At 52.1% G+C, this 26,936-nt stretch overlaps 1 protein-coding gene across 6 annotated transcripts in view; it reads left to right on the top strand.

Annotated features, from left to right (window-relative positions):
- Window positions 1-26,283, top strand: part of NAP1L4 (nucleosome assembly protein 1 like 4) — a 63,742-nt gene extending 37,459 nt beyond the window's left edge. For 3 of the 6 annotated variants that reach the window (XM_079928632.1, XM_079928634.1, XM_079928633.1), the window contains exons 6-15: window positions 1,851-1,937; window positions 3,365-3,496; window positions 7,173-7,244; window positions 12,062-12,201; window positions 13,410-13,555; window positions 15,852-15,874; window positions 16,291-16,410; window positions 19,247-19,276; window positions 19,721-19,777; window positions 25,077-26,281. In XM_079928632.1, coding sequence (XP_079784758.1) covers window positions 1,851-1,937; window positions 3,365-3,496; window positions 7,173-7,244; window positions 12,062-12,201; window positions 13,410-13,555; window positions 15,852-15,874; window positions 16,291-16,410; window positions 19,247-19,276; window positions 19,721-19,777; window positions 25,077-25,115 — 846 coding nt within the window. In that variant the 3' untranslated portion in view covers window positions 25,116-26,281. Of the gene's footprint in view, window positions 1-1,850; window positions 1,938-3,364; window positions 3,497-7,172; window positions 7,245-12,061; window positions 12,202-13,409; window positions 13,556-15,851; window positions 15,875-16,290; window positions 16,411-19,246; window positions 19,277-19,720; window positions 19,778-25,076 lie in introns of all 6 variants that reach the window. The other 3 variants (XM_079928629.1, XM_079928630.1, XM_079928631.1) reach the window with 2 other exon arrangements.
- The last annotated feature ends 653 nt before the right edge of the window (window positions 26,284-26,936 follow it).

Here is a 26,936-nt window from a genome sequence, read left to right as displayed (position 1 = left end):
CTACCTCAGAGGCACAGGTCTGACACCCAGCTGGAGCACCAAGACCCTCACAGCCACACGGCTCAGAAGAAAAGGGAGAAAAAAAGAAAGAAAAAGAAAGAGAGAGAGAGAGAGAGAGAGAGAGATTTATTAAAATTAAAAATAAATTATTAAAAATAAAAAAATGTTTAAAGTAATTTAAAAAGAAGAAGAAAACAAGAAAGAAGAGAGCAACCAAACCAAAAAACAAATCCATCAATGATAGCATGCGTTAAAATCTATACTTTAAAAAAAAAAAGGACAGACAGAACCCTAGGACAAATGGTAAAAGCAAAGCTATACAGACAGAATCACACAAAGAAGCACACACACATACACACTAACAAGAGGAGAAAAAGGAAAAAATATATATATATATATCTACATATATTAAAAAAGAAGGAAGACAGCAACCAAATAAATAAACAAATCTACCAGTGATAATAAGCTCTAAATACTAAACTAAGATAAACATAAAACCAGAAACAAATTAGATGCAGAAAGCAAACCCCAAGTGTACAGTTGCTCCCAAAGTCCACCCCCTCAATTTTGGGATGATTTGTTGTCTGTTCAGGTGTTCCACAGATGCAGGTACATCAAGTTGATTGTGGAGCTTTAATCTGCTGCTCCTGAGGCTGCTGGGAGAGATTTCCCTTTCTCTTCTGTGTTCGCACAGCTCCCGGGGTTCAGCTTTGTATCGGCCCCGCCTCTGCATATAGGTCGCCTGAGGGCGTATCGCTCATACAGGACACGGCTAAAGGAGCAGCTGATTAGGGGGCTCTGGCTCACTCAGGCTGGGGAGAGGGAGGGATACGGAATATGAGGTGACATTACAATAGCCTGAGGCACACCGTGTGTTCTTCCGGGGAAGTTGTCCCTGGATCGCAGGACCCTGACAGTGGCGGGCTGCACAGGCTCCCGGGAGGGACGGTGTGGATAGTGACCTGTGCTTGCACACAGGCTTCTTGGTGGCAGCAGCAGCCTTTGCGTCCCATGCCCGTCTCTGGGGTTCGCGCAGATAGCTGCGGCTCGCAGCCGTCTCTGGAGCTCGCTTAGGCAGTGCCCTGAATCCCCTCTCCTCGCGCACCCCGAAACAATGGTTTCTTGCCTCTTAGGCAGGTCCAGACTTTTTCTCGGACTCCCTCCCGGCTAGCTGTGGTGCACTAGCCCCCTGCAGGCTGTGTTCACGCAGCCAACCCCAGTCCTCTCCCTGCGCTCTGACCGGAGCCCCCACCCGTCCGGCGGTGAGCAGGCAAGCCTCTTGGGCTTGTGAGTGCTGGTCGGCACTGATCCTCTGTGCAGGGAATCTCCCCGCTTTGCCCTCCGCACCCCTGTGGCTGCGCTCTCCTCCATGGCTCTGAAGCTTCCCCCCTCCGCCACCCGCAGTCTCCGCCCGCGAAGGGGCTTCCTAGTGTGTGGAAACCTTTCCTCCTTCACGGCTCCCTCCCCGAGGTGCAGGTCCCGTCCCTATTCTTTTGTCTTTGTTTTTCCTTTTTTCTTTTGCCCTACCCAGGTACGTGGGGAGTTTCTTGCCTTTTGGGAAATCTGAGGTCTTCTGCCAGCGTTCAGTAGGTGTTCTGTAGGAGTTGTTCCATATGTAGATGTATTTTTGATGTCTTTGTGGAGAGGAAGGTGATCTCCGCGTCTTACTCCTCTGCCATCTTGAATGTTTCCCCGTATGTTATTCTTTAAGCCCCAAAACTTAGAAGCTTAAGCTATGAAAGCATCCAGTTTTCAGTCTTTTTATACACATTATTTACAATTTCACTGTCTTTACTCTCAAGTTTCTGAGTAACTGAGTGTAACGGTAAGAAGATCTCGTTTTTACTTAGAGAAGGGAATTCATCACTGGTGACGCGGAGCCGACAGACGCAGAATCCGAATGGCACAGTGAGAACGAAGAGGAGGACAAATTGGCCGTAAGTTTTTTTTAATGAGCGCCACTTGTGTTCTGTTTCAATGCTGTTAGAAATAAGATGGTTTGGGGTGGTGATCTAGTGGTTAGGATTTTGCACTTTCACTGCTGTGGCCTGGGTTAAATCCCTGGTCTGGGGAACTGATACCCCGTGCAGTGCGGCTGGTGGGGAAAAAAAAGAAATCTGGTGGTTTTCTTTTACAAAGAAAAGAGCTCCTAACAGTAGGTGCGGCTTCAGCCTTAGGATGTTTAGATTTCTTTATGACAGTGAAACTGGACAGCTTGGTTCTGTTAGTTAATGTGGTGAGCCAGACACAGTCCCCTTTTTCAGCCATCTGTGGCACCTCTGCACAGTGGTACAGTGAGATAAGGCATCAGGGGAGTGGAGATTAAAACATCAGAAAAAGTCTTAGTCGAGAGAAAGCAAAAACCCTCAAGGAGAGCACAGCTGTGTCTGTAGAAGGGCAGATACTAGAGGGTGGGCGGTGGTGGGGAGAGCATACTGGAAACATCCGTGCCATCCTGCTCGGGGACCAGCAGTGACAGTGAAGTAGCCCCAGTGCATCTCACCACTTTACATTGGTAAGTGGTCCTTTTGGTGATGTGCCCTGTCCATCACCTGCTTGCAGCCTTTTTTTTGGTGATGGGTATCATTCCAGTGCCACGGAAAGTCCCAAAACGACAAGGTGGACTTTGTTGGCCTGATTGTACACTTGGGAGTGGCTTTTCTACCCTATGGTATCAACTTCTGGGGTTGTTTTGTTTTTGTTTTTTTAAGTGTATGTTAGTTTTGGTAGCTATACATCTTTCTGATCTTCTAAAAACATGTAGAATCTGGCGTAGTTGAAGCCATGCCTGTGGATCAATATAGTTGTGCATCAGTTCTTCACTGTGCGAGGAAAACCTGCCCCTGTTAACTTAAAAAGCCCCTTGTGATCATGTCCTTCTAAGAATCACATGGCAGGCCTGTGATGTTAGAAAAGACTGCCCTCCTCGTGGCTACATCGCCTTTCTCGTCACCCCCTGATGTTCGCATGGCGCCTCTGTCCCAACATCTCCGTATCATTGGACGTGCAGCTTGCGGGGCAGTTTCTTGTTGCTGGAGATCCTGGAGTATCCCTCTGGTGGTTATCCCAGGAGGGACAGCGAGCCAGCGCCCCCCAAGTCAGGGGGGCATTGTATCAGCTCTTCAGCTCTTTTCCCCTTGGTCTGGAGTTACATCTGGCTGGAATGCCTTAAATGCTTTGTTCCTCAGAGACGTTGGAAACTGTGATGGGCACAGTGGTCTTGGAGATGCAGTTTCAGAGAGCAAGGGTTTTTGATAGAAGTTTACATGGGATTCTGAAAATATGGTCTGTTATTAAGCCATTCAGTTATTTGTAAAGTTGTTGCTTCATGATAAGTATCCAATTTTGCATCTTATTTTTCTAGGGAGACATAAAAAATAAAGCAGTCATAGCGGAAAAAGAAGCAGCAGCAGCAGAAGAGCCAAACCCAAAAGGAATTCCAGAGTTCTGGTTTACCATCTTCAGAAATGTAGATATGCTAAGTGAATTGGTTCAGGTAAGCACACAGGCACATTCCCACTTGAGAGAAGACATTATTTATTTGTGAACTTTCAACCGCATGTCTAGCAGTTGTTGACTGTGGGTGGAAAGGTGCCTTCTGTGACCGTAACTCAGGGGAGTCAGGGTTCCCGGGAGGCCTGGCTGCAGCTGGAGCCCCCGTGTGCCCTCGTGTAGCGGCCCTCACGGAAAGGCCTGCCACGCGGAACCTCAGCCGAGCTTAGGGTCGCTTTGTCTCCTGTAAAGTGTCTGTTGTCTCACCCCGGGAAGCTTGTTAACAGATTCCAGACCCTTCTCTACCTCACAGTGATGTGGACAAGCGAGAAGCGTGAGGGCGAGGGGTGAGAGTGGAGGAGTTGATACTGAGCGGTGAAGTGTGCGTGCATGCGTGTGTGTGTGTACACATGTACCCATGAGCACGTTTACACACAGGCGCACGCTCGCTGGCACGCAGTCTTCTGTTTTGATTGATTTTTGAAATTTGAAATGGACCTATTGTGCCGCCTTGCTAGTTGTACAAGTATTTAACAAGTTGCTAATAATTTCTAATCATTTTCCTTGAAAAAGTCTTTTTTTTTTTTTAATGGGAATGGTCAAACTTTCTTTGTCTTGCCTTGTTGAGCTTTCTCTAATGAAATGGTGAACCAATTAAAAGGTAACAAATGTGACTTTCCCTGAGCTCAGTTATGGTAGAAGTTTCCAGAATTCAGAAATAGGTACTGCTCAGAAGTCCACAGAGGGGGCCATCTCTGCATTTGGACTTATTCCAGACGGGTCAGCACAGTGCTTTTATATCAGAGCACGGCCACAGGTGGCGTGCAGCTAGCTCGCTCTACTGCAGTTTGCAGAGGTTTCACAGCTGCAGTCAGAATGGTTCCAGAGAGTTGCTGCGTTGCTATGTCTGCTGCCTGCCTTGTTCAGTGCTTATCTGTAAGCCAGAACTGAAGAAAAGGTGGAGGGGATGCGTTTCTTACTCCCCTTCCAGACGGGGGGAACATTTAAAATACATGACTTAACAATAGCCTGTGTTTTCTTGTCTCATGTGAAAAGGTGCGGTTTAAGAATACTAGACCGTTGGGAATTCCCGGCGGTCCAGTGGTTAGGACTTGGCCCTTTTACTGCCAGGGCCCGGGCTCAGTCCTTGGTTCAGGAACTAAGATCCCATAAGCCGAGTGGCATGGCCAAAAAAAAGAAAAGAAAGAAAGCATACTAGACCAAGAATACTAGAAGACTAGAATGCCATGAGCCAGAAATTTATTGGGAAAATTGAGTAATATATGCTAGAACCAGATTCACCCTGCCTATAGGTTAGTCACTTGGGCAACTTTTAAAACTAAAGAGCAGCATCAGTGCCTCCCCACCCACAGGTCAGCGAGAGTTTGAGGTGTTTGTAGAAGCTCTCATGATTCCGATGTACCCCCAAGGGTTGAAAATCCCCATGCCGGCAGACCAGATGGAGAAGGGTGTGTGTGCCTGTCACTGGGACGTCTCGTGGAAGTGCAGGCTCTGAGTCAGGTCTGGGTGGGGCCTGAGGATCTTGGTTCCTGATGTGTCCCCCAGGTGATGCCCATGCTGCAGGTTGGGGGCACACTGTGAGTGGTGGCAGGAGTGTCACGAGGTAGGCTTTTTGGTGCTGGTTAGGCGACTTGATTGGGAGACCTAGCTCCTGGTGTTGCCTGGCCAGCCAGTTAGTAACCCAGGGATGGCGCTGCTGCTTCATCTGTAGCATTTCTTTGGTTTCAAGTACGGTCAGCTGTACTTGAATGAGGTGTCTCTTCCGTTCTCCCAGCACCTCTGTCTTAGTATCAGTGCTTCAGTATTTATGCCACAGAGTGTCTCGCTGCTTTTTGTCTTACGGTTGTAAAAAGACGTGTCATTTTTTGAGTACTCATGTAGTATGCAGAGAGTGATGAAATCTGGTTTGGGCTGTTTATAACCTGAAGCAAGTAATGGTAGTAGGTCCCATTTTGGTCAGACATTAAATCCCAAAGGTGGGTTTGGCTGTAGGTCCTTGGGTTCTCTGTTGGTGGTGGCCAAGATAGGTCCAAAAGCAGAGTTTTGAAACTTAGGGAGAGCAGCTTTAAGTCAGTCCCTGAGTTGCTTCCACCGTTGGCCCTGAGTTTTGAGCCTGCTAACTTAGGGCTTTGCGTTGTGGTCTGGGCCACAGAAGGTCCTTGGCCCTCAAGGCATGAGGTTGTTGGAGGAGATCAAGAGCATCATGGCCGTCTCCTGGCTATGGGGCGGCGCCCGTGGCGCTGCTAGCGTGACCGCAGTGGGCTTGAAGGTCCCAGTGCCGTGTATTTGGAAAACATGCTGGTGATACGTTCGCCTTGGTGATTCTAGAACTAGGCATACGTGCTCAGCCACTGATACACGTGATCTCGGAGCCAAGTGTTTTCTGGCTCTAGAATTTAGGATTTGACATCTCAGACTGATGTGGCCTTTGAAAACTGCTTTGGACTTAACTTTCTGTCTAGAGACTTGGAAGGTGCCTTTGCTACTGCTTTTTTTTGGGTTTGTTCTATGCAGGCAGACCTCGGAGACATTGTGGGTTTGGCTCCAGACCCCTGCAATAAAGTGAGTGTAGCATTCAAGTGGGTCACATGAATTTTTTGGTTCCCCGGTGCGTCATAAAAGTTAGGTTTACACTATACTGTAATCTACTAAGTGTGCGATAGCATTATGTCTCAAAAATGTACGTACCTTAATTTAAAAATACTTCGTTGCTAAAAAATCCTAACCATTGTCTGACAACGCAGGGTTGTCACAAACCTTCAATTTGCAACAAGAACAACAACAAAAAAACCCCCCAAAACCCCACCAAAATATCTGTGAAGCACAGTAAAGTGAAGTGCATTAAACGAGGTCTGCTTGTGATGTAGAAAGAATTTAAAATTGGGAAGTTGGTAGTTATCAGGCTCAGCGGAACCTCAGGAAATCCTTTCGGTCCAGTCCCCAGACTTCCAGGGTGAAGTGACTGTTTCACAAACAAAGCGCCTCTCGTGAGTGTGTGGTCACTGGGTTTCAGGTCCTGTGATTTTTTTTTTTTCTGAGTTTTTCTCAGTTGGCCTTTCTCAAACGACAGGCCCTGGTGAACTTCCGTGTTTGCATAACGATGACTCGTAAAGGCATAGAGCCATCGTTAGAGGCTCTTCCGTAGTGCCTGCCATTAGGTCTCAGACTTGCTTTGTGAGTGTCCTTGACTGTGTGTGTTGCTGGATTTGGGCTATTTATCACCACGTGCCCTAAGCGGGGGGAACTGGCTGCCAAGGTCAGTAGCTTGTCCAGGTATTTCTTCTGATTCTGTCTCTTAGGAGATGCTGAGGACCAGCAGTCTTAATTGACGGCATTTCCGACCCTGTCTATACTGGCAGCTGGTGGGGCTGTGAAATCAGTCAGGGCTCTTGCCCCTGGCAATGAGCGCGATGCCCTTCTGGCTTGGCATTGGTGGTTACCAGTGCTCCGTGCCAGACAAAGGTGGCACCTCATTGCTGCCACCCTAAGACTGCTAGTGACTGAACAAATTTGGGTGGCTTCCTGGGAGTGACAAGGACAGAATTCCAACAGGGCTAATTATCCAGTGTCTAGGAGTAGGTGCAACAGTGACTCAGTGCGAACATGTGTGTTGTCTGTAAAAGCTCAGCAGAACTTTCGTTTCTTCTCTTCATGGTTAGGAATATGATGAGCCGATCCTGAAGCACCTGCAGGACATCAAAGTGAAATTTTCAGACCCTGGACAGCCTATGGTGAGTACTGATTGTTTGAACTCCTGGCTGGTGTCAGAAAGGGTCAGGCCACTAAGGGTAAAGGGCTTAGAGCCAGAAATCCACACCCGGCCATTCACTTGCTGGGTGACTGGAGTGCGACGTGTGTTCTCACATTGCATCCCTGGGCCTCACCCGGCAGTGTGCACAGCCGGGCAGTAACTCAGTCCACCAGCTGTTCGGGGGCAGGCGCAGGAGTCAGGCACAGGAGGGGACTCCTCCGACGTGGCCTCCACTGTGCCATGCGGTGGCTTCTGGGCTAGTTTGTTTCCTCTGTCAGATGGGGCGATGTCCTCCTTCTGCTAAGCGTCCCCCAGGTTTGTGAGGGTGGAATGTATGTAAAACAGGCTGCAAAGGGTGGTTGGCACGTATTCAAGTATAAGCAGCACTTTAACAGAAATCCAAGATACTAGTGAAGGAAATGTACTAGGTTTCACCTTCAAGAATCACTGCGGATAGATAAGACTGAAAAAATGTTTCCCTGCTCTTTGATTTGTCTGGAAACACATCTATCCAGAATACTTGCTCTCGTAGGCTGCCTACCAGTTAGTGAGGGGAGTTTGACCTAAGCCAGCCTGTCCTTTTCTGTGAAGCAGCCTTGAGACGGTGATGCCTGAGCTGGGGTCCTCGGGGAGCACTGTTCGTGACCTCCCAGTCTGCCTGTGGCTGGTGGGTTCCATTCCAGTGCCACAGCAATTCCAGCACCACACAACTGACTGCCTGCCTGGTGGCTCTTGGTTTCAGGTTTTGAAGACACAGTGCCTGAGGGCCGTGGGGCTGAGGCCCGGTCTCTTCCCACTTCCCCACCACAGAGCAGTGTGAGCGGGATTCCCTCTACCCTGGCCTGCGGGTGATGCCTGCTGGGGGCAAGGGGTGGGGGCACACACACCTGTATCTGTCCCTTTCCTGGTCTGCTCCACTCTGGAGGTGACATTCACACATCCCTCCGCAGCAGGTGGGGTGTGGACACCAGCCAGAGTGATGCCTGCTCACAGGTTGGGGGTCACTCTGGTAGCTGAGGGAGCCCTTTCTTTCCTACGGCACCCAGGTTATTGGAGCGCCTTCCTCTTGTCAGTTTCTTCCCAGTAATCGCTCCTCACCTGTGCGAAGCTTGGCCACAGCATCCCCTAGAGGCCTCCTGTGGCAGAGTGCTGTAGTTTGCTGTGATGGGTGTGAATTCTCTTTCCGTGTGTGTGTGTGTGTGTGTGTGTGTGTGTGTGTGTGTGTGTGTGTGTGTTGCGCACGCGCACACACGCACGCACCTGTTTGATGATTTCCTTGGTCCATTCCCTTTCTTCCTCAGCCCATCTGTCTTATATTTTCCTCGGTCTCTTCTGTGGCCCATAGACAGACTGGAGCCCTAGCTGTGGTAGACTAAGTCATTGTGAAAGTCATACGTGCTTGCATAAGAAAAGTTAGAAAGTATAGAGAAGTGTACAGAACGCTGTGCACTCTTTTAGAGATAACTGTCAGCAGCTTAGTGAATTTACCCATAGTCTCTGCGCTTTTTAAAATTGTTATGAAACGGGGTCTTCCCTGCCTGCCAGTACAGGGGACACGGGTTCGAGCCCTGGTCCGGGAGGATCCCACATGCCATGGAGCAACTAAGCCCATGCGCCACAACTATTGACCCTGTGCTCTAGAGCCTGCGAGCCACAACTACTGAGCCTGCTCTCTAGGGCCCGCGAGCCACAACTACTGAGCCCCTGTGCCACAACTACTGAGCCTGCACTCTAGGGCCCGCGGGCCACAACTACTGAGCCCGTGTGCCACAACTACTGAGCCTGTGCGCCTAGAACCTATGCTCCTCAATGAGAAGCCACCGCAATGAGAAGCCCACGCACCACAACCAAGAGCATCCCCCACTCGCCGCAACTAGAGAAAGCCCGCACAGCAACAGAGACCCAACGCAGCAATCAATCAGTCAATCAACAAATAAATAAAATGTCTAAAGAAAATAAAATTAAACCACTTTACTTCAGAGGGAAACACAGCCAGGGTGTTTGCCCCTCCCCAGGGTCACTCTCCAGGGTCACCATGTTTGTACCTCAGCAAAGTGGAATCCCAGTGTGTGGACAGTGTTGCACTGCTCTCTTCACCTCACGTACGCCCTACGGGGTGGAAAATAGTTGCTGCATCTGTTGGCTGTAAAAAGGTTCAACAGGGCTTCCGTGGTGACGCAGTGGTTGAGAGTCCGCCTGCCGATGTGGGGGACGCAGGTTCGTGCCCCGGTCCGGGAAGATCCCACATGCCGCGGAGCGGCTGGGCCCGTGAGCCATGGCCGCTGAGCCTGCGCGTCCGGAGCCTGTGCTCCGCAACGGGAGAGGCCACAGCGGTGAGAGGCCCGCGTACCGCAAAAAAAAAAAAAAAAAGGTTCAACATTCCCCAGAATATGCCACTGCCACCACCACCCCGTTATAAATTGTTGCGTTATGATCAGCTTACTTGTGCCCCAGGCTTCTGTTTAAATTTCTGATGATTTCCTCAGTTTAGGTTCCTTTTAGTGTATAATTACTGGGTCGAAGGAGACAAACCTTTATAAGTCCCAAAGGTGGTTCAATTTACACTCCTGATGATGCTAGTGGTATCTTTTTACACATTTCTTTTTGTAACAATAACATTTCTTGGTTTCTTTCTATGTTGAAATAATTTCAAGCTTAGAGCAGCACTGCAACAGCAGTACAGAGAATCCCCGTATGTCGTTTGCCTGGACATGAGTTGTCTGCTTTGACCACATGGGCAGCATTGCCTGGGGACCGCCTCCTCTCTGCTCAGCACAAGTGTCGGCAAAGGCAGTAGCAGCCGTGTTTACTTTGCTGGGCAGAAGAGATGGAATTTTACACTTAATTGCGAGTGTGGCTGGGCATTTGTCATATGTTCATGGCTGACTTGGCTGTAGCGGGGTGTGAGTGAGGTCGCCTCGTCCTTGGGCCCTTTTCTGTTGGACTGTTAGACACTTTCTTTAAATCATCCCCAGTTGTGTTTGACTCATTGTTGACTAAACAGAGGCCTAGGGAAAGAAGGAAAAGTAGGAAAATATGAAGAAAGGAAGTAGCACCCTTGGTTTGGAGAAATGGCAGGAGAAGGAAATGGGGAGAGAGAGAGGAAGATAAATAATTCTGTCCATATCTATATGGACGTAATGAAGGACGGAATAAAACAGTGCCATTCGTTAGCCCAGCCCAGTCCCCAAGGTGGGTCATCCACATCTGTGGTCACCACCCTCAACAGTTCTCAAGTAATAGCAGTCTCCACTGACTGAAGTCCAAGATAAAGATCGGGTTTATGGGGCCTGGGGTCAGGTCCAGGAGAGCCGTGGAGAGGGATTCCGCCGATGTTCTGATTCCCCATAGCTGCCTTCCTGTCCTCACTGCACTTTGGTTTTGCCAGCCTAGTGACTTGTGGGTGTTGACCTCCCTTCCCCTCCAGCCCACACCACGCTGGTAGGGGTCAGTGGAGACCTGGCCAGATCCCTGCCATCCCTTCTGAACACTGACAGGACTGCCTCCAATCCTCTTGGCCACTTGTGTCTGTACTTCCCAGGCCCTTGTGGCCCTTCTCTTCCTCATCCCCCTCTTGGGGGAGTTCTTATTTCACTTCCCCTTGTGGAAGTGGCTTGTTTTTAGTCTTCTTAATTTTTTTCTCAACTGATGGTTGTACCATTACAATAAAAATAGAAATAGCTAACATTTAGCAAGTAATGCCTGTAAACCTGGGCCTGTTCTAAGTGCTTCCATAGATTAATCCTCAAGTGAACTCATGGAGAGAAAGGGTTGTTTATTCCATTTTGCAGGTGAGGAAACGAAAGCATAGGGACGTGGAATAGCTTCCCAGAATCACGCAGCACTGACAGGCAGAGGCTGGCCAGACCCAGAGCCGGTCCTTTAGACTGTTGCTTACTTCCCCCAGGTTGTCTTGTCAGAAGGGCTGAGGTCAATATCTTTGCACATGCTGCTGCATCCATCCAGGTATCTTCCTGAAATAGGACACATTCCTCAAAACAGAATTATTGGCTCCCAGAATGTTTTTTATTTTGTTAATTTTTTGATATTGCCAAATTGCCCTTCACAAAGCCCTTTACAGTATATGAGTGCCCCTGGCTTCCCAAAACCCTTGCCAGTACCATGTGTTCTTTGGACATTTTGCACAGAAAGGGGGCGTCTCATTTTATTTTTCATCTATTTTGTTACTGTGCACACGAATATCTTCTGATCTGTTACTACTGCTCTGTACACCCGTTTGTCCATTCCTCCCGTGCGTGTCTGTAGGTCTGAAGAGTGCTTTGTGAGTGAAGGGTGAACTTGTCCTTGGTGTGGTTTGAAGAGGCCCAGTCAGTGCCTCCCCTTCTCTCCCCACGTGGAGTCTTGGCCCTTTCGCTGCGCGGCAGAGAAGGAGCTGCTCTGCCCAAGAGAAAGGAGAGGGGGACAGGGTTCTGCTGTCGCCTTCTGCCTCCAGACCCCCGCCCTGCTGTGCTCTCGGGGAAGGGAGGGTGGGGCGGCAGGGAGAAGCCACACTCCTCAGGAGAGCTTGTCCTCCCTGGGAGGGGAGGTGGCGGGGCCCGAAGGGTGACGGGTATTTGCCCGCCTGCTGCCCTGCTTTAACTCTGTGCTGGTGCTTTTGCAGTCAGCAAGTTCTTATGTGGCAACACCTGTTGAGCTTTTCAGTCATGGTTTCTGCCTGTGGTGTCATGCTTAGGGAAGAGCTGGGTTCCAGTAAGTACTGTGTGATTCATAAAGTCGGTCGCTAATTAGTCATAGATTTTAAGTGGTGCTTAGCCCAGTTTCTGTCTTTTTTTCCAGTCTTTTGTATTAGAGTTCCACTTTGAATCCAACGACTACTTTACCAATTCAGTCCTGACAAAAACGTACAAGATGAAGTCAGAGCCAGATAAGGCCGATCCCTTTTCCTTTGAAGGTCCTGAAATAGTTGACTGTGACGGGTAAGGAAATGCCATTGCAACTTCTTTTTCTGAAACAAAAGCAGGAGGTGGTTTTACAACTTTACAAGTAAGATGGAAGTTAGGAATAAAGCAGAAAGCCTTTAATCTGTTTAAAAGCCCAAAAGACAAAGATGGAAATTAAAGAGTCTCTCTGGGAATATGATGACTGGCGCTGGGAAATGTATCATGTGGTTACGTGGGCCAGGGTTTGGGGTGGTGGCCCGATTTCCTCGTTTTAATGAGGGCATTGGGATCTCCAGTCACCGTAAGTGAAGCAGTGATCATTGAACTGATAAATTGCTCTCAGCGGGTATTTGTCGAGTGAATGAATGAGTCAGTGCAGCGCAGCACTGACCGCGGTGAGGCAGCATGAGCGTGGTTGGCCTCAGGGCTGAGCGCCTTGGTGATTGCAGCCTGCGGACCACCAGGGAGAGTGGCTTGGAGTTCACTCCTCTTGGGTGGTTTGAGACGGTTTGGGAAATTGTTTTATTCTTGATTGAAACAGTTATCCTTATTCACTGAACCAAGTACTTATCCTGATGAATCTCCCTGTGTGAGTAATACAGAACTCTCTTAAAATCCTGCTAGACTGAAATGGCCAGAGTAATGTAGATTGTTTCCCACGGCCAGGCCATCGGGTGAGAAGGCCTGCCTTTCCAGGCATGTCCTTGAGCAGACGCTGTTCAGACACTGCCAGGGCTCACCCGTTGGTCCAGGGTGATTCGGAGTGCTGTCCCCACCAGGGGCCGCTCAGCACACTGGGAACATTGTGTCTTGCTCCGGTCACCAGTGTTTGCGGCAGCCACCTGCTTGCTTTCTCCAACTTGTCCCACTCGCTTAGCTAGTTGTCTTGAGAATTCAGGCGCCTGAGTGGGTGGCTTCCTGTGCGCTGTGGGGTCTGCGACGGGGCAGCAGGTGACAAGCCCTTGAGCGGGCGTGGTCACGGGAAGAATGTTGGAGGACCCCTGCGAAACGTCTGGGGGTTAAAGCTGTGCAGCTCCGGGAGCTGCCGCGCTGACAGCCTGCCTGGCGGGGCCCTCCGCCTTCACTGGCCTTCGCGTGAGCTCACCGTGTGCCGAGTGCTCGCTCACAGGTTGTTAAGTTGTTTTGGGGTTAAGCGCAGAGCTATGATTTGCTTGCTGGACACACGTGTGACCAGTTTTTCTCATGGAGTGTGTACCCCCGTGATCACGGTCTTGTCCCTGTAGGTGTACCATTGACTGGAAGAAAGGAAAAAATGTAACAGTCAAAACCATCAAGAAAAAGCAGAAACATAAGGGCCGAGGCACCGTCAGAACAATCACCAAACAAGTCCCCAACGATTCCTTTTTCAACTTCTTCAGTCCGCTGAAAGGTGAGTGGGCTGGGTGGTGACTCCAGGTTACACACAGAATGACTGTTAACATCAGGAAGGCGGTTCTGGTCCTCTGGCGAGCGTTGGGGGGCGGAGCCGTGGCTGTGGGCCCACGGGTGCCTGTCCTGGCAGGAGGGTGAGCCTGGGCAGCTGGCGGAGCTGCATGCCCCCGCCCCCAGGGGGAGGGCTCCGCGTGGCTGCTCTGCTCCCACCCCTACAGCCTGCAGGGCGTCGGCCCACCCCTCCCTCTCCCCGCCCTCTCAGGTGGGTTTTTGGTTTTTTCTTCGAGCCTTGGTATAGAGCTCAGGGGTTTGGGAACTTACATATTGTGACAAACACAGACTTAGGACAGAATCATAGCTTGGACGCTTGTTCTCTGCTCCCTGCTCCCACCCTCCAGTAAAAGAGAGATGGAAGTAGTAATGGCTCAGCCGCTGGTTTTGAGGAAAATTACTTGGAAGTCTTTACATAATTTCCTAATCCTGAGAATTCGAAGACCAGACCCGCTGGCAGCATTAAAATATGGATATGAGGGGAAAACATTTTCTCTTTATTTTCCGTGAACAAAAAACAGTTGGAGATAAATGTCGGCTCTGATCTAGGTCATTGGTGGCCCTTTGGGTTGTTTGTCGGGGCCACGGCGTGGCTTCCGTCTTCACTCTGACTCTTGTGCCGAGTTACCAAGCTGCCCGTCACCAGGCAGTCCATTGTCTTTCACTCTTGTGGCTATTTTCCGTGACTTGTCTTCGAACCTGGAAGATGCCGATGTATATCAGTTTTGGGGACAAGAACAGCCATAAATGTAGTTCTTAAATTTCCTTTTTCGGGAAGATCCCTTTCAGAGCCTCACATATGGGAGGCTTCCTGTGTGAATTCACCGTGAAGCAAAGGGGCTTTGATTCCTAAATTCAGTGGCTTTTTTGGATGTTTTAAATAATAACAATTAAAATGGAATCAAGTGGATTCAAGAATTGGGGGGTGATTTTGGGGGTTCTAAAACTGTATTGTGGTTGCACAAGTCTAAAAATGTATGAGAAGTCATTGGATTGTATACTTAAAGTGGGTGAATTTTATGGTATATCACTATTTTTAAAGTAATTGAATAAACATAATATCAAGTGATATGCTCTATGAAAAGGAATAGAGGATGACAGTGGGGGAGGGGTGATGGAGTGGTCAAGGAAAAAAACCCAAACTGCTGAAATGCTTTTTGAAATGAAGGAAATAAAAGATGGCTAGTCCAGCAACCTGTTTGGCTTTAATCCTACAAACTGGCCCAGAAGTCAGGTGAGGAAGTCCTTGCTGTGATTGTTGCCGCCCCTGAGTCCAGAGGCCCCGAGCCTGCATCTTAAACAGCAGGTGGGGCTCTTACACGCCCAGGCTCGGGCCCCCCACCGCCCACGGGGAGGGGTGCTCACACCAGCACGCGCTCCGCCGTGGCTGAGGTGGCGCGTGCCCCTGTCTGTGCTGGCCACGGAGACAGACCTTGCAGCAGAGGGGCAACAGGGAAGACACAAAGGCAGGGTGAGCCCGGCAAAGGGGACGCGACGCCTGGCGAAGCGCCACTGGGCTTCACTGAGCGTGGTTTTAAGGCTGTGTTTTCCTGGTTCCGTGTTGGGCTGTAGTTCGGCACCGAGGTCTGTAGGGCCGTGGGTGCTGGAACCGAATCTCAGCTCACCTTTTGTGTGGAGCGCGGGCCTCTGCCGTGGGTGTCGGTGAGTGACGTCGCCCTGCGTGCTGCAGTGTTTGCGGGAGGAGCGGCTCCGCACTACCTTCTCCTTCCCCTTCGCAAGCAAGCAGGGATGCAGCTTCCGCCTAGCTGAGATGCAGCGCCTCGGTCGCACTGAGGACTTACAGCCTTAAAGTGCTTCCTGTTTCTCTACTGAAGCGTCGCTTGTAGTTTTGTAGGACACGGGTTAAAACTCCGCTTAAAACAAAAATGCCCTGAACGGCCACAGTCTGGGCAGCCGGTTCACCTTTCCATCTGCTGATGCTTTAAACGTCTGTAAATTCTCTTCTGAAAGTGGCCTTCTCCAGCTGGGCCTGTGAGCATTACTGGGTACCGGCCTTTGGCCCTTGATTGGGGGTGGGGGGAGGGAAGGGGGCCTGGCGGTGCTGGGGCCACAGCTTCAGCCTGCAGCAGGCGGGGGAGTGGGGAGCCGGCCAAGGGGAGGCACAACGCTTAGGCACTTTCTAGTGAGCTGTTCCATTTTATTTGTCAGCTGAGCTTCCTGTGTGGGCCTTAGAAGGCTTTGGTTGTCGATGTAATGCAGATGTGTTCTGTCTTTTTTTCTAGCATCAGGGGATGGAGAATCACTGGTAAGTTGTGTGTCATTATCAAAAAAGTATGTTGTTTTGCTGTTAAGGTCCTTATTTCCTGAGTAGTTTGCTACTTTCTTTTTAATCTGTTCTTACTGCCTAAAAACCAAGGGTGAATTTGTATTCCCTGCACCGTGGGGGTGGGATAGCAGCGCGCGTGCCGCGGGTGGACCTGAGGGCAGGCGTCTCCTTGAGCCTCACCCCTGCGCACAGGTGGCTCTGGGCCCTACGCTTTCCTGCCATTTGGCTGCAAGGGTTCCTTTAATGCGGCCTAACCTCAGAGATACCTGTCACCCAGCAGTGCCCGCACTGGGTGCGTTATAAGCCGAGTCACTGGAAGTGGGGGGTCAGGCATGGGCAAGGGAATGTGATGTTTACCCCACTGAAGCAAGTTAGCACTTCGCTTTTCCCCTCAGGATGAAGACTCCGAATTCACGTTAGCCTCCGACTTCGAGATTGGACACTTCTTCCGTGAGCGGATCGTGCCGCGCGCCGTGCTGTACTTCACGGGGGAGGCCATAGAGGACGACGACAACGTAGGTGGCCTGTGGGAGCCGCTGGGGTCAGAGCGGGTGCTGGCTTGGGACGCCCAGCCGAGATTTTCATGACATCCTCCACCAGGTCCACGGGGCACTGCCCTCTGGAGTTTGGAGGAAATAGACTGGGCAGGGAGATGGCAGAGGCGGGAGGAGCAGGTCTCTCTGAGGCATCTGAGCACCACACGCCCGCGTGGGCCCGGCCAGTGACTTGTTTCCGAATGTCCTCTAAGGACCCAGGGGTTCGCTGCTGCACACGAGGTCTGTGGCTTTGGGTGACTTCTGAACACGAGGAAACTCCTGTTCACCAAGCGACGGCCAGCAGAGCCGAGTCGTGCTGGCATGTGGCATATCGACCCCAAAGAAATAGAACCCCACGCTCCACAGAAAAACAGCCCGGCTGCGCAGGCCACCTTCCCCTCTGCTTGAAGGAACTCACCCTCCCACAGTCAGAACTTGGGAGCAGGACCCCTGAGCACAGCCTGGCCAGCTGCCCCGGGCTGTCACCTGAAATGGTTCTCCATCGTGACCAAGGCCCGTTTGCCACGAGCCCTCTTGTTGTGTGGAGATAAAGGTCTGTCCTGTGGCGTGTTGCTGGAAGTGTGCTTAGGTGCTGTTTGCTCCCTTGTGTTGAGTGCTCTGAGGTTCCTTTCTGGCGAGGTCTGTTGTGGCTGCTGGACAGGTCCGAGCTGCTTCGTGCCCTCCTTTGTGCTGAAGGCCCCCACGCAGCGGGAGTGGGCCAGCCCAGGGCGTACTGGCTACATCGCCTGACACTGGTGAGCTGCTCAGGTGCGGCCTGTCCATCCCCGGGCTGGGAGGTACTTGTGGGAATCCGGGAACACGGACACACACAGCACAGCGCAGTTTGGGGTCATCTTAGCGCTCAGGTAGTTGCTCAGACTTAAGTTTTAGGAAATGCTGGTTATGCAGCAAATTCTGGACCAGCGCTGTCCAGCGCACCTTCTGTGATGAGGGAGCTGTGCTCTGCCGCATCTGCTGCAGCAGGACTGGCACCACGTGACGCTGGGAGATGGAAGGTGCGGCCCTTGGCGGCTGGGGAACCAGGGTTTGCATTTATCTGATTTGACCAAAAAAGATCGAGTGGCTACACGCAATGGGAAGCTCAGCTCTAGACCAGTGGTCTCAAGCTTTTTTGATCATACACCCGTCAGTTTAAAAACTTAATTAGCAGCTCATATATATTTATTTATAGTATAGGCAGCATAGCAGCTCCTGGTGAGCAATACGGTGTGTTTGCCTGTAACATCCGTGTCCATGCTCATTCGTAATGCCTTTGGTGCAGGTACCGCAGGTGCGCAGTGTGGTCCAGGGGCTCACGTCAGCCTGCGTCTGCTGCAGCCCCAGCTCTGCCGGTTCCCACGCTTGGACCGGGGCTGGTGGTCGTCACTCCAGCTGCTCCTCAGGCTCCTGGCAGAGGAGGCTCGGTGGTACTGGGACAGAGATGAGTGCACTGACATCAGACACGCTAGGGACGATGTGGACACTGGGCATCGTTATGGGGTGGAGTGGGCGGAGGAGGAGTCCTGGTTTCGTCTTCCACACTCAGCGTGGGCCACCTCACTCGTCCCGCGGGCTGCACACCCCACTGGGAGCCTCTGCTCTGCCCGAGCGTGAGATGCCCGCACGGAGCTCGCTCAGAAGACGGGGCCAGGGTGGGATGATGGCCTTAGAACCTCGGAAAATGGGCACTTGAGCCTGTGTGAGACTGGTTCCAGTGCGACCTGAAATGCTGCAGTGAGAGTCTTGTCGACTGCAGGACACTGAAAGGTCTTCTTTGTCAGAGGCCTGGAGGAAAAGGTGCCAAGACACGGTCAGATCCCAGGCCGACCGCACCAGGCCCTGCCCGCACTGCGCTCTTCTGAGTTCCCTTTGAGTCGTTGCTGACGAGTGGGGGGGGGCGGGGGGCTCCAAGAAGAAAGGGTTATAAGAGAAAGCTTGCTGAACCTTCATGTGTCTGTGTCAATGCAGCCACCAGGGACGAGGGGTATTTCGTTCTGTTTGGCTTTTGACAGCAGTCTGATATTCGGGACTTGGCTGAGAGCCTGGCCAGCAGTGTCTTTGGACACACAAGACATTGAATTGAGACGTTCATTCAGCTACACTGTTGGAGTTTCTCCCATGCACACTTTTTCTGACTTATTTTAAAGATTACACACCAAGATTTTATTACATTTCTAAATACAGATTAAAGATTTCCCCTTGTCCGAGTTATAAAATGACATTGAAAGTCCAGTATGTGATAAAATTAACGCTACTGGTTTGCTTAGATCAGCCAGTTTCCCAGTTGGACCCAGCGCACACCCAAGCCAACGGTTTCCTTTCTTCACCCCGTCTCCATCCGTAGTCTTCATTTTGAGTGGTTTTCGGATACCTGGTATCCTATTAACATGGCAGGGCTTGTGAGCAAGCGGCCCCGCAGTTCTGGCCCTGGCTTGGAACAGAGGTGCCGGTGGCAGACTGGCCTCTGCTGAGAGGCCAGGCCACTTCCCGCTCTCCTTAGGCCCTATACCCCTGTGGGCGTTTGACGGGCTGTGTCTGGGTCAGGTTGCCTGGGTCACGCTTTATAAAACCTAAAAACGGGCTTCCCTGGTGGCGCAGTGGTTGAGAGTCTGCCTGCTGATGCAGGGGACACAGGTTCGTGCCCCGGTCCGGGAAGATCCCACGTGCCGCGGAGCGGCTGGGCCCGTGAGCCATGGCCGCTGAGCCTGCGGGTCCGGAGCCTGTGCTCCGCAACGGGAGAGGCCACAACAGTGAGAGGCCCGCGTACCGCAAAAAAAAAAACCAAAACCTAAAAACCTGTTTCCTTTCTTTTCAGTTTGAAGAAGGTGAGGAAGGAGAGGAGGAGGTAAGACATGGTTTTCGTGAGACATCATTCCCCGAGGTTGCTTTAGGCCTTCTCTGTTTGAGTGGATGAAGGTTATGAAGTCAGGGGACCACTTTAGACTCGTCTCGTGGGAAGCTGCCTTTGAAGCTTTCAGCCCTATTGAATACTACGGAAAGACACGGCAGATGGGTAGCAGTGTCCAGTTTGACCCTGCAGTTGGCTTATGAAAACGCATCTTAGAAAATAACCATTTAGCAAACCAAATCCACTTTTTCAGCAGTATGTTTATTTCAGGGTTATTTGCTAGAACAAGAAGTGTCCAAAGGAGGGGATTTAAAGAAGTATGGCTAGCAATGATTGTAATTGCTTTCCTTCAAAATCAGAGTATTGCTTTATTTGTGGCTGGTGGATCCACAAGAACTTAAGTCCTGTCTGTTCAACTAGCTCTCACTCCTTTCAATGCAGGAATTAGAAGGTGATGAGGAGGGAGAAGATGAGGACGATGCCGAAATTAACCCCAAGGTTAGTTATTTGGGGCTTCCCACGCCTGTGTATGCTACACTGTGGACCTTTTAAAACACGTTGCCCACTTTGAGGTAGTGGTGTTACAAATATGTACCTGTCATTCTCTAACTAGGAAAGTTAAAATGCACCAGGAAAATACTTGAATGAGGAGCTATTTAGACACCTGGTGTATAATTTGAGTGTTAAGTATGAGTACTAAACTGCTTTCCCAAGCTATATCTTATTTGTATAAACTTGTTCAGTAGAGCAGCTTTACATTCCATAACTTTAATTCTTTTAAGATAATGATTTAACTGACAACATGAATAAACTTTTTTGTTTTGTGTGTTTGTTTTTGGAAAAGGTACAGAGACGGGACTTGGTGGGGGGCTTGTTTTGTTTTGTTAATGATAGGATAATGGAGTTGTAGGCATAATTTTACAATTGTACATGGGCTGAGAATACTCAAAAGACATGTCCCGATAGCTCAGATATTTGAAATAAATTAGGAAGCTTTGCAAAAAACAAAACAACCAATTAGGATGAGTGGGCAGTCCCATTAATTTTACGCCTGTCTTGAGTTTTTACTTACGGACTCAGATGAGCGTACATCAGGGACTTTGCCACTTGACACATGTTTTAAATACAGAACTGTTCTAACGCTGTCCTGAAGCTGTAATTGCTCACGTGAAATTTATAGTTCACCTGACTCTTAGGACCAAATGTATCACAGGCTGTCAGAATACTAACATTACTTGGCATTGTAGAATCTTTATCTCTATTTAAGTAGATGTTGCTTGTTTGTTTGTTTACCCCCGTTGTGCCTGAAGTGGACCGTGCACTAAGCTGTCGTTGTGTAGCTGGGTCTGATCACTCTATAGCACCAGATGTTCCTATGAATGCATGCTTACAGCAGTAGTTCCTTCTGGGGAAGAATTCATGGTGGGTTTAAATCCTCACTGTGCCTTATAGATACTGCTCTGGGAGTGGGCTCGGGCATGTTCATGTTTTCAAAGCCAGCCTGTCTGTTGGGGCGGCGCCGTATGGACGGCGCACCTGTGCTCAGTTCCTGAGCTGCGAGCCTAGGGCCCGGCCTTGAGTGGATCGCCCTTCACTGTCAGGTAATGATAGAACCGCGCCGTGCCCGGTCCCAGGTGTCTGTACCTGGCTGTTCTTCTGCGCTTGGGGCGCTGACGCACACGTTCACGGTGGGGCTTCTAGAGCAGAGATGGCTGGCTACAGTGCCCACTGCTGGACTCAGGTGCCCTGTCTCTGGTCGCTTGTCTCACTGACAGCGGCTGCTCTGTTCCCCATTTCTTGTTTCCTCCTGTTGTCCGTCCTCTCTCTCCCCTTGCCAAACCTTCTGTCTCCTCTCACGTCTGGGTTTTCTAGAGAATTCTCACCAAGTGATCACAGATAGCTTAACAGAAAGTAGAGACATGTCAGTAGTAAGCCTTCGTGAAGCCTTCGGTCTGTTGTGTTGGTTGGGAGTGGGCGAGGTGCCTGAGGAGGGCCCCTCGGTCAGCCACGTGCAGTCGAAATGCCCTAGTCCTGTCCCCTGGGGTCGTGACGTGACACTTCTGTTCCTCCATGTGCACCTCCTCAGAGGGCGCAGTCACGTCACAGTCTGTACAAGCACAGGAAGATCAGGAAGAAGTGTTGTGGTATTAAAGGTACAGATCTGGGTGTTGAGGTTTCCCATCTCAAGGTCGATATTTTTGCAGCCCTTTGTATCATGAGAAATGGTGGCTCTTTCCTCCTGTATAATTTTGTGCATTTCATTTTCTTTCATGCTGACAGTTCCTTTCAATTTTTTTCCCCATTTAGGTGTAATTTTTGTCTGTTAATCATTCATACGTTTCTAGGTAAGGTGGAATTCCATTCATTCCTAACTTCCAAACTTCTGGTCTGTGCTTTGTAGCAATGCCGTGTTGTCGTGACTCGGTGGAGCGTCCGGGCGCACTCAACACGTGCTGGCCTGGACGAGGGCTTTCTGAAGAGCAGTGTTTTTGTGCAGGTGTCTGTCGTGTGTGCTTTTAAAACCGACAGAAACCACGTCTGGCTCCTACTTGCTGAGCCCAGTGTTTGTCGCTGACCAAGTAACAGAGATGTAACTGGTGTGAAAGCTTTGTTGGTGATGGGGCTGCCGCCCCCCTCCCCACACCCCCCACACCCAGGAAGAGGACAGAACAAGAGGGCCCTGGGACCAGGATGCACAGGTCCCCCAGCCATGCTGGCCTCAGCAGGACGAGGTCTGCTGCCTGCTGTGATTCTTCTCGACGTGTGTCTGTTGCTTGTTTATACTTTTTAAATTCAGGTGCTACGCAGACCAATAGATAATAAAGGGGTAACTTTAATGCGCCAGGATCTTCTCTCTCAGAAGCTGCCGGCACCAGGTTTCACATCAGCGCTAGTAAGTCTGTCAAGGTTGCTGAGGAGTGTACTGCTCGAGTAAGAAAAGGACCTGTTGTAGGTCCAGGTGAGCGTTGCAAGTCCCAGGAGCCGCCCTGTCCCCCTCTGGGGGTCATGGGTCCTCGTAGCTCTGCCCCAGTCACGAAGTCCCTCTCGTACGACACCGTCGGCTTATGTGGGGCAACGGAGGAGGGTGCAAACAGGAGAGCCTGTGAGAAGCCAGGGCAGCAGTGTCAGCATCTAGGAGAGAGCAGGGGCTGCCCGCGTTGAGCTAAGCAGGCCAGCGGTGTGGGAGCGGCTCCTGGGAGAGCAGAGCTGTGTCTCTGCACCGCAGAGCCGTGGTCTGGGGGTCTGTGAGCCCCATGCCTTCGCGGGTCCATCTGCATCGCCTTCCTGTCTTACTCGGGCGGCTGGCTTTCTTAGAAGACTAACGGGCAGGTGGGCAGACTTGGGCTAAAGGAAGCATTTTAATTAGATGAAGTGAATGTACACCTGGGATCTTTTCTGTTTTAAAGGGTCAGATCTGATCATTTAGAATTGTGTCTGCTTACTGTCTGATTCCTGCTGCCCTGTGTGTCTGAAGAACGTGTCAGCCAGGCTGGTTTGGCCCGAAGCCCCACTGCTCCCCACCCTGCCCGTGACTGCGAAGCGTCCATAAATGGTCCAGCCTGTACCTCTGGGCGAGGAGGACTCTTCTGTGGCAGAACCACAGCCGTGCCATCTCGCCTGTGTCGTCAGGCGCCCCGTGGAGGGGGTCGTGTCATGGGCTGTTGGGCAGGTGCTCAGGCCTCAGGCCCCCAGCCCTGAGGCCATGGTGGTGGCGTGTGCTTGCTACCAGCAGTGCAAGCCCTTCTTTTCAGTGCCCGCCCCCACTAGGCAGGGTGTTGACTGTTAGTTTGTGCCTTTGAAGCACCGACTCCCGTCCCTTGACGAGCGGCAGCATGAGAGACTGGGCTTCCAACAGCTTCGTGCCGTGGGGCAGAGGGCGCTCGGGTTAGTGCAGTGTTGCTCTGCCCTCTGTCACGGGCCGGAACTGTGGTGTCCCGGTGATGAAGCTCACATGCGTGGCTCCAGGCTTCTGCGCTGGTGCCAGGCTGGGCTGCACGTGGCCCTCGGGAGGTGGGATGCTGGTGGCAGCCCAACCCTCTGCTGCCTGGCAAGCCCCACCTTCTGCCTCCTGTCTAAACACAGCGTCCCCACCCGGCTCCCACCCTCACAGCAGCCCGTCCTGGTCTTGGTTTTGGCGAGGACCCTTCCCTCTAGCAGTCTTCAGCACCCAGGGAAGGAGTTCGTTGTCAACAGACAGATGATTGATGCCTTCTCCTGGTTAAAGCTAGATGTGATGTCACTGAGACAGCACAGTGTAAGCCGTGTGCCGCTCTGCGTTCATGGCGTCCTGTACGTCCTGCGTACGTGTTTACCCAGAGGATGTAGAGCAGCAAGCCCGCTGCCCTGTGCCGCCCGCCCCGCCCCGCCCCGCCGCACCACAGCCACGGCCACGGCACCGCCCCACCCACTCCCTCAGCCTCAGCTTCTCCCACCTCCTTCCTTTCTGCAGATCCAGTGATGGAAACCCACACACTTCTCCCCTGTCCACAAAAGGCTGCACGCCACTGCCCCAGCCCCTGCCAGTGCTGTCCCAGTCCTGGGGCACCTCTGCGCCTCCCCAGCGAGTCTGGGGCCGGCGTCTGATCCCCCTGGGCACAGTCTGGGCCACCTCCAGGTCTCCCCTTGAGACGACAGAGTTTGAGTTAGGTCTCTTTCAACTAGGATTTCTGGTCGGCGTATTTGTTTTGGTGCCCAGGCTCTTTCTTCAGCAGTGTTTCCGGTGAGCGTGTGATGGGCCGGTGCCATTGGCCCAGTGCTGGGCAGTGCTGGGCCGAGACCCGGGCCAGACCTGGAAGTCCCAGCTCGTCCCTGTGCTGTTACACTTACAACAAGGAGCGTAGCCCAGGGCCCCAGGTTATTGTTTTGTCTGTATGCACCCTTTACACATCAGCTTGTTCATCCCTTAGGTGTGGTTTCCCAAGGAATGACCTGTAGCCCAGCTTATTCCATGCAAGGTGTCAGTTGTGTTATCCCAGATGGTTCTTCTGAACTGTGTGGTGCGGGTTTTTCTTAAGACTCCGTAGATGTGCCAAGTTGTATTCAGAGTAATGTCATCTTCACAGCCAAGACCATAGGTTACTGACGAGTAAATTCATTTGCTAAGAAGTACTGGTGAAATGGTTACCTGTCTCTCAGGCTGCTTTTGTCCTCCACACAGCATTCATGGGGTCGCTAAGTGGGTTTCAGCCACAGGAGACGCAGCTGCCGACCACACGGAAGTGCGTCCGCTCCTTGTCTCGCTCGCGCCTTCTCTGAAAGGACGGAACTCCCAGCCGAGGGGGCTCCTGGGAGGACTGGGGCCTGGCTGTGGAGTTCTTGGTGGCCTCTCGTCCTTTGTCGGGGCGCCTCGGGCCAGGGCAGGAGGGGCTTTGCTTCAGGGCCCGGCCTGGGGGCAGGTGTGCTCCAGGCAGCGCCCGCAGCCTTGTTCACCTCGGGGATGGAGGGGAGCCAGCGCTGTTCCCTGCCTGCTCACCCCAGAGCCGAGGCGCCTGCCAGCTTTGGAACGAGGGCACTGCTGTGCGTTTAATTACTGTCTGCCACCCGAGGACCTCCCTCACCCGGAGACCCTCCTGCTGAGAATTAGAATGTCTTTATACAGAGAGAGGCAGCCCCGCTGTGACCTTGTTACTGGGAAGTTAGCTGCTTATTTGTTACTATTTTTAAAGTGTATTTGTAGTGGCCGTGTTTTCAGCAAGAACGAGTGAATACTTGAGTCTTTGTTTTCGCTGTTGGTTGGAGATGCCTGGTTGGTGGAATTGCTCGGTTCTCTACAAGTCTTGTTCTCTCTCGTTGACAGAAGGAGCCCAGCCAGCCCTCGGAGTGCAAGCAGCAGTGAGGCGCCGCTCGCGCGTGTGGACAAGTGCTTACGCCTAACTTGTTTTCAAGTGCATGGTTTTCACTTTAACTTCTCCTTTTACTTTATTATTTTGCTTAACCTGTACAGTGGCAACTCAGACGCATTTCAGAAACAGGAGGTTTAATTCCAGCAGCACGCTCTACGGCCTTGGGCGCAGCTCAGTGGACCCGCCCAGCCCTGCCTTAGGGAGGGCCTCGCAGACCGCTGGGGCGGTGGGGTGGGGGCGGATCGCTTGACGCCGGGGGCCCGTGTCCAGGGCGCAGTTCCAAGGCGTGTAGATCCAGTTCACCCCTCCCGCCATCAGACGGGATTCCTGTTTCTTTGGAAGAAACCCACATGCAGTTTCCAGTTGTCTCGGGAGAGCCGGCCGGGGTTGGCACTCATCCCACTCGCCCTTTGGCTTTATTTTCCTCGGGGCTGGGGTGAGGGTCGCGGCGCCCACTGAGCCTGAGGCGCGAGCTTGTGTGATTCATCTCGTATTTATTTCTCTCTCACGCTTGTGAGGGCTTGGGACGTGAGCTGTCCTTCGAGTTTCTGAGACCCTGTGGGCACCAGAGACCCGGTGCCCCGAGCAAGAGTTGGTGGTCCGCCCGCATGGAAGAAGGCCTCCCTCCCGCCAGCCGTGGGCCAGGGCTGGTTCTCGGGACACACGGACCACGCTTGGCGCTGAGGACGGGGGTGGGGTGGGGCTATGGGCAGAGCCAGGGTTTGCCAGGCTTCGCGGGGAGGGGCTCGGGCAGGAAAGTACAGCTTTCCCACGTAGTGTGTAAAATGTCTTGCTTTCTCGGTAGCTCCCGTTTCTCAGCCTCACATTCACCTTGTCTTAAAAGCCCTGGGTTCCGAGCGACCCGTTCTTGGCTGGAATGTGGGTGTCAAGTGTGTGACCTCTGGCCCCAGGGGCATCCACGCTGTGGCCAGGCTGTAGACTGCTCAGCCTTACTTATGATACATTTGTAACTGAATACAGTGTTTTCAATTTGTACAGACTAGTTAGAATATTCTATTAAAGTTGTGAACTGCGAGCCCAGCGCTGTGTGTGTCTTCATTGCAGGAGGCCCGGCGGGTTGGGGCACTTGGGGCGGGTGGGGCTCGGATGTGGTTGCGCAGCCTCCCAGGCCGCGTCGGGTCTCTGGAGCCCCGGGCGTGGGCAGATCCGGGACTTCCGGGCTCCGGGTCTTCTGTTTTGATTTTGAGGCTTTAAAGCCCATCTTGAGTTAGGGCTGCGGGCCCACTTCACCGTCGGGGTGGGTCTGGGGTCCCCGGGTGGGCCCTTTGCTGCCCCGAGAGAGCATCTGCTCCTTCCCCCAGCAGAGTCATTTCTCCACGTGTGCGGGGCTGGACCTTTCCGATGAGAAGGTTCCAGGAGGGACACTTGCTGCGCCATGGCCACGTTCGGCGTGTCTTCTCGCTGGTGCTCTTCTGGTGCTTGTGTCCTCCCTGCTTCCCTTCATTAGTGGGGAGACACCTGGTGCCCGGGCTCTCGCTCCAGCTGCCCATCTGGGGATCGGCCCAACCCGCATGCAGCACAGAAGCCGGTGCCCAGCTCGCCCGGTGCCTCCTGCCGGCGGGGCTGGCTTCTCCCGGGAGCGGTCAGAGAGAGCACACCGGGGGCCACGAGAAGGGCCAAGCAAGGCTTAGAAAGAAACATGCTTTCGGGGTGTCCAAGACGACCATAGGGCCAGAACGTCGTCCACTCCTGAGGCCCCCGGGCCAGCCGGGTCCAGACCCCCCAGAGGTGGGCGGTGGTGAGCCTCTCCCGGGCCTGCCCCGACGGCCACCGAGAAGAGACGGGGGCACCAG

Source organism: Stenella coeruleoalba (genome assembly GCF_951394435.1).
Source record: "Stenella coeruleoalba genome assembly, chromosome: 8".
Classification (NCBI taxonomy): Eukaryota; Metazoa; Chordata; class Mammalia; order Artiodactyla; family Delphinidae; genus Stenella; species Stenella coeruleoalba.
This window is presented reverse-complemented; position numbering and strand designations above follow the sequence as displayed.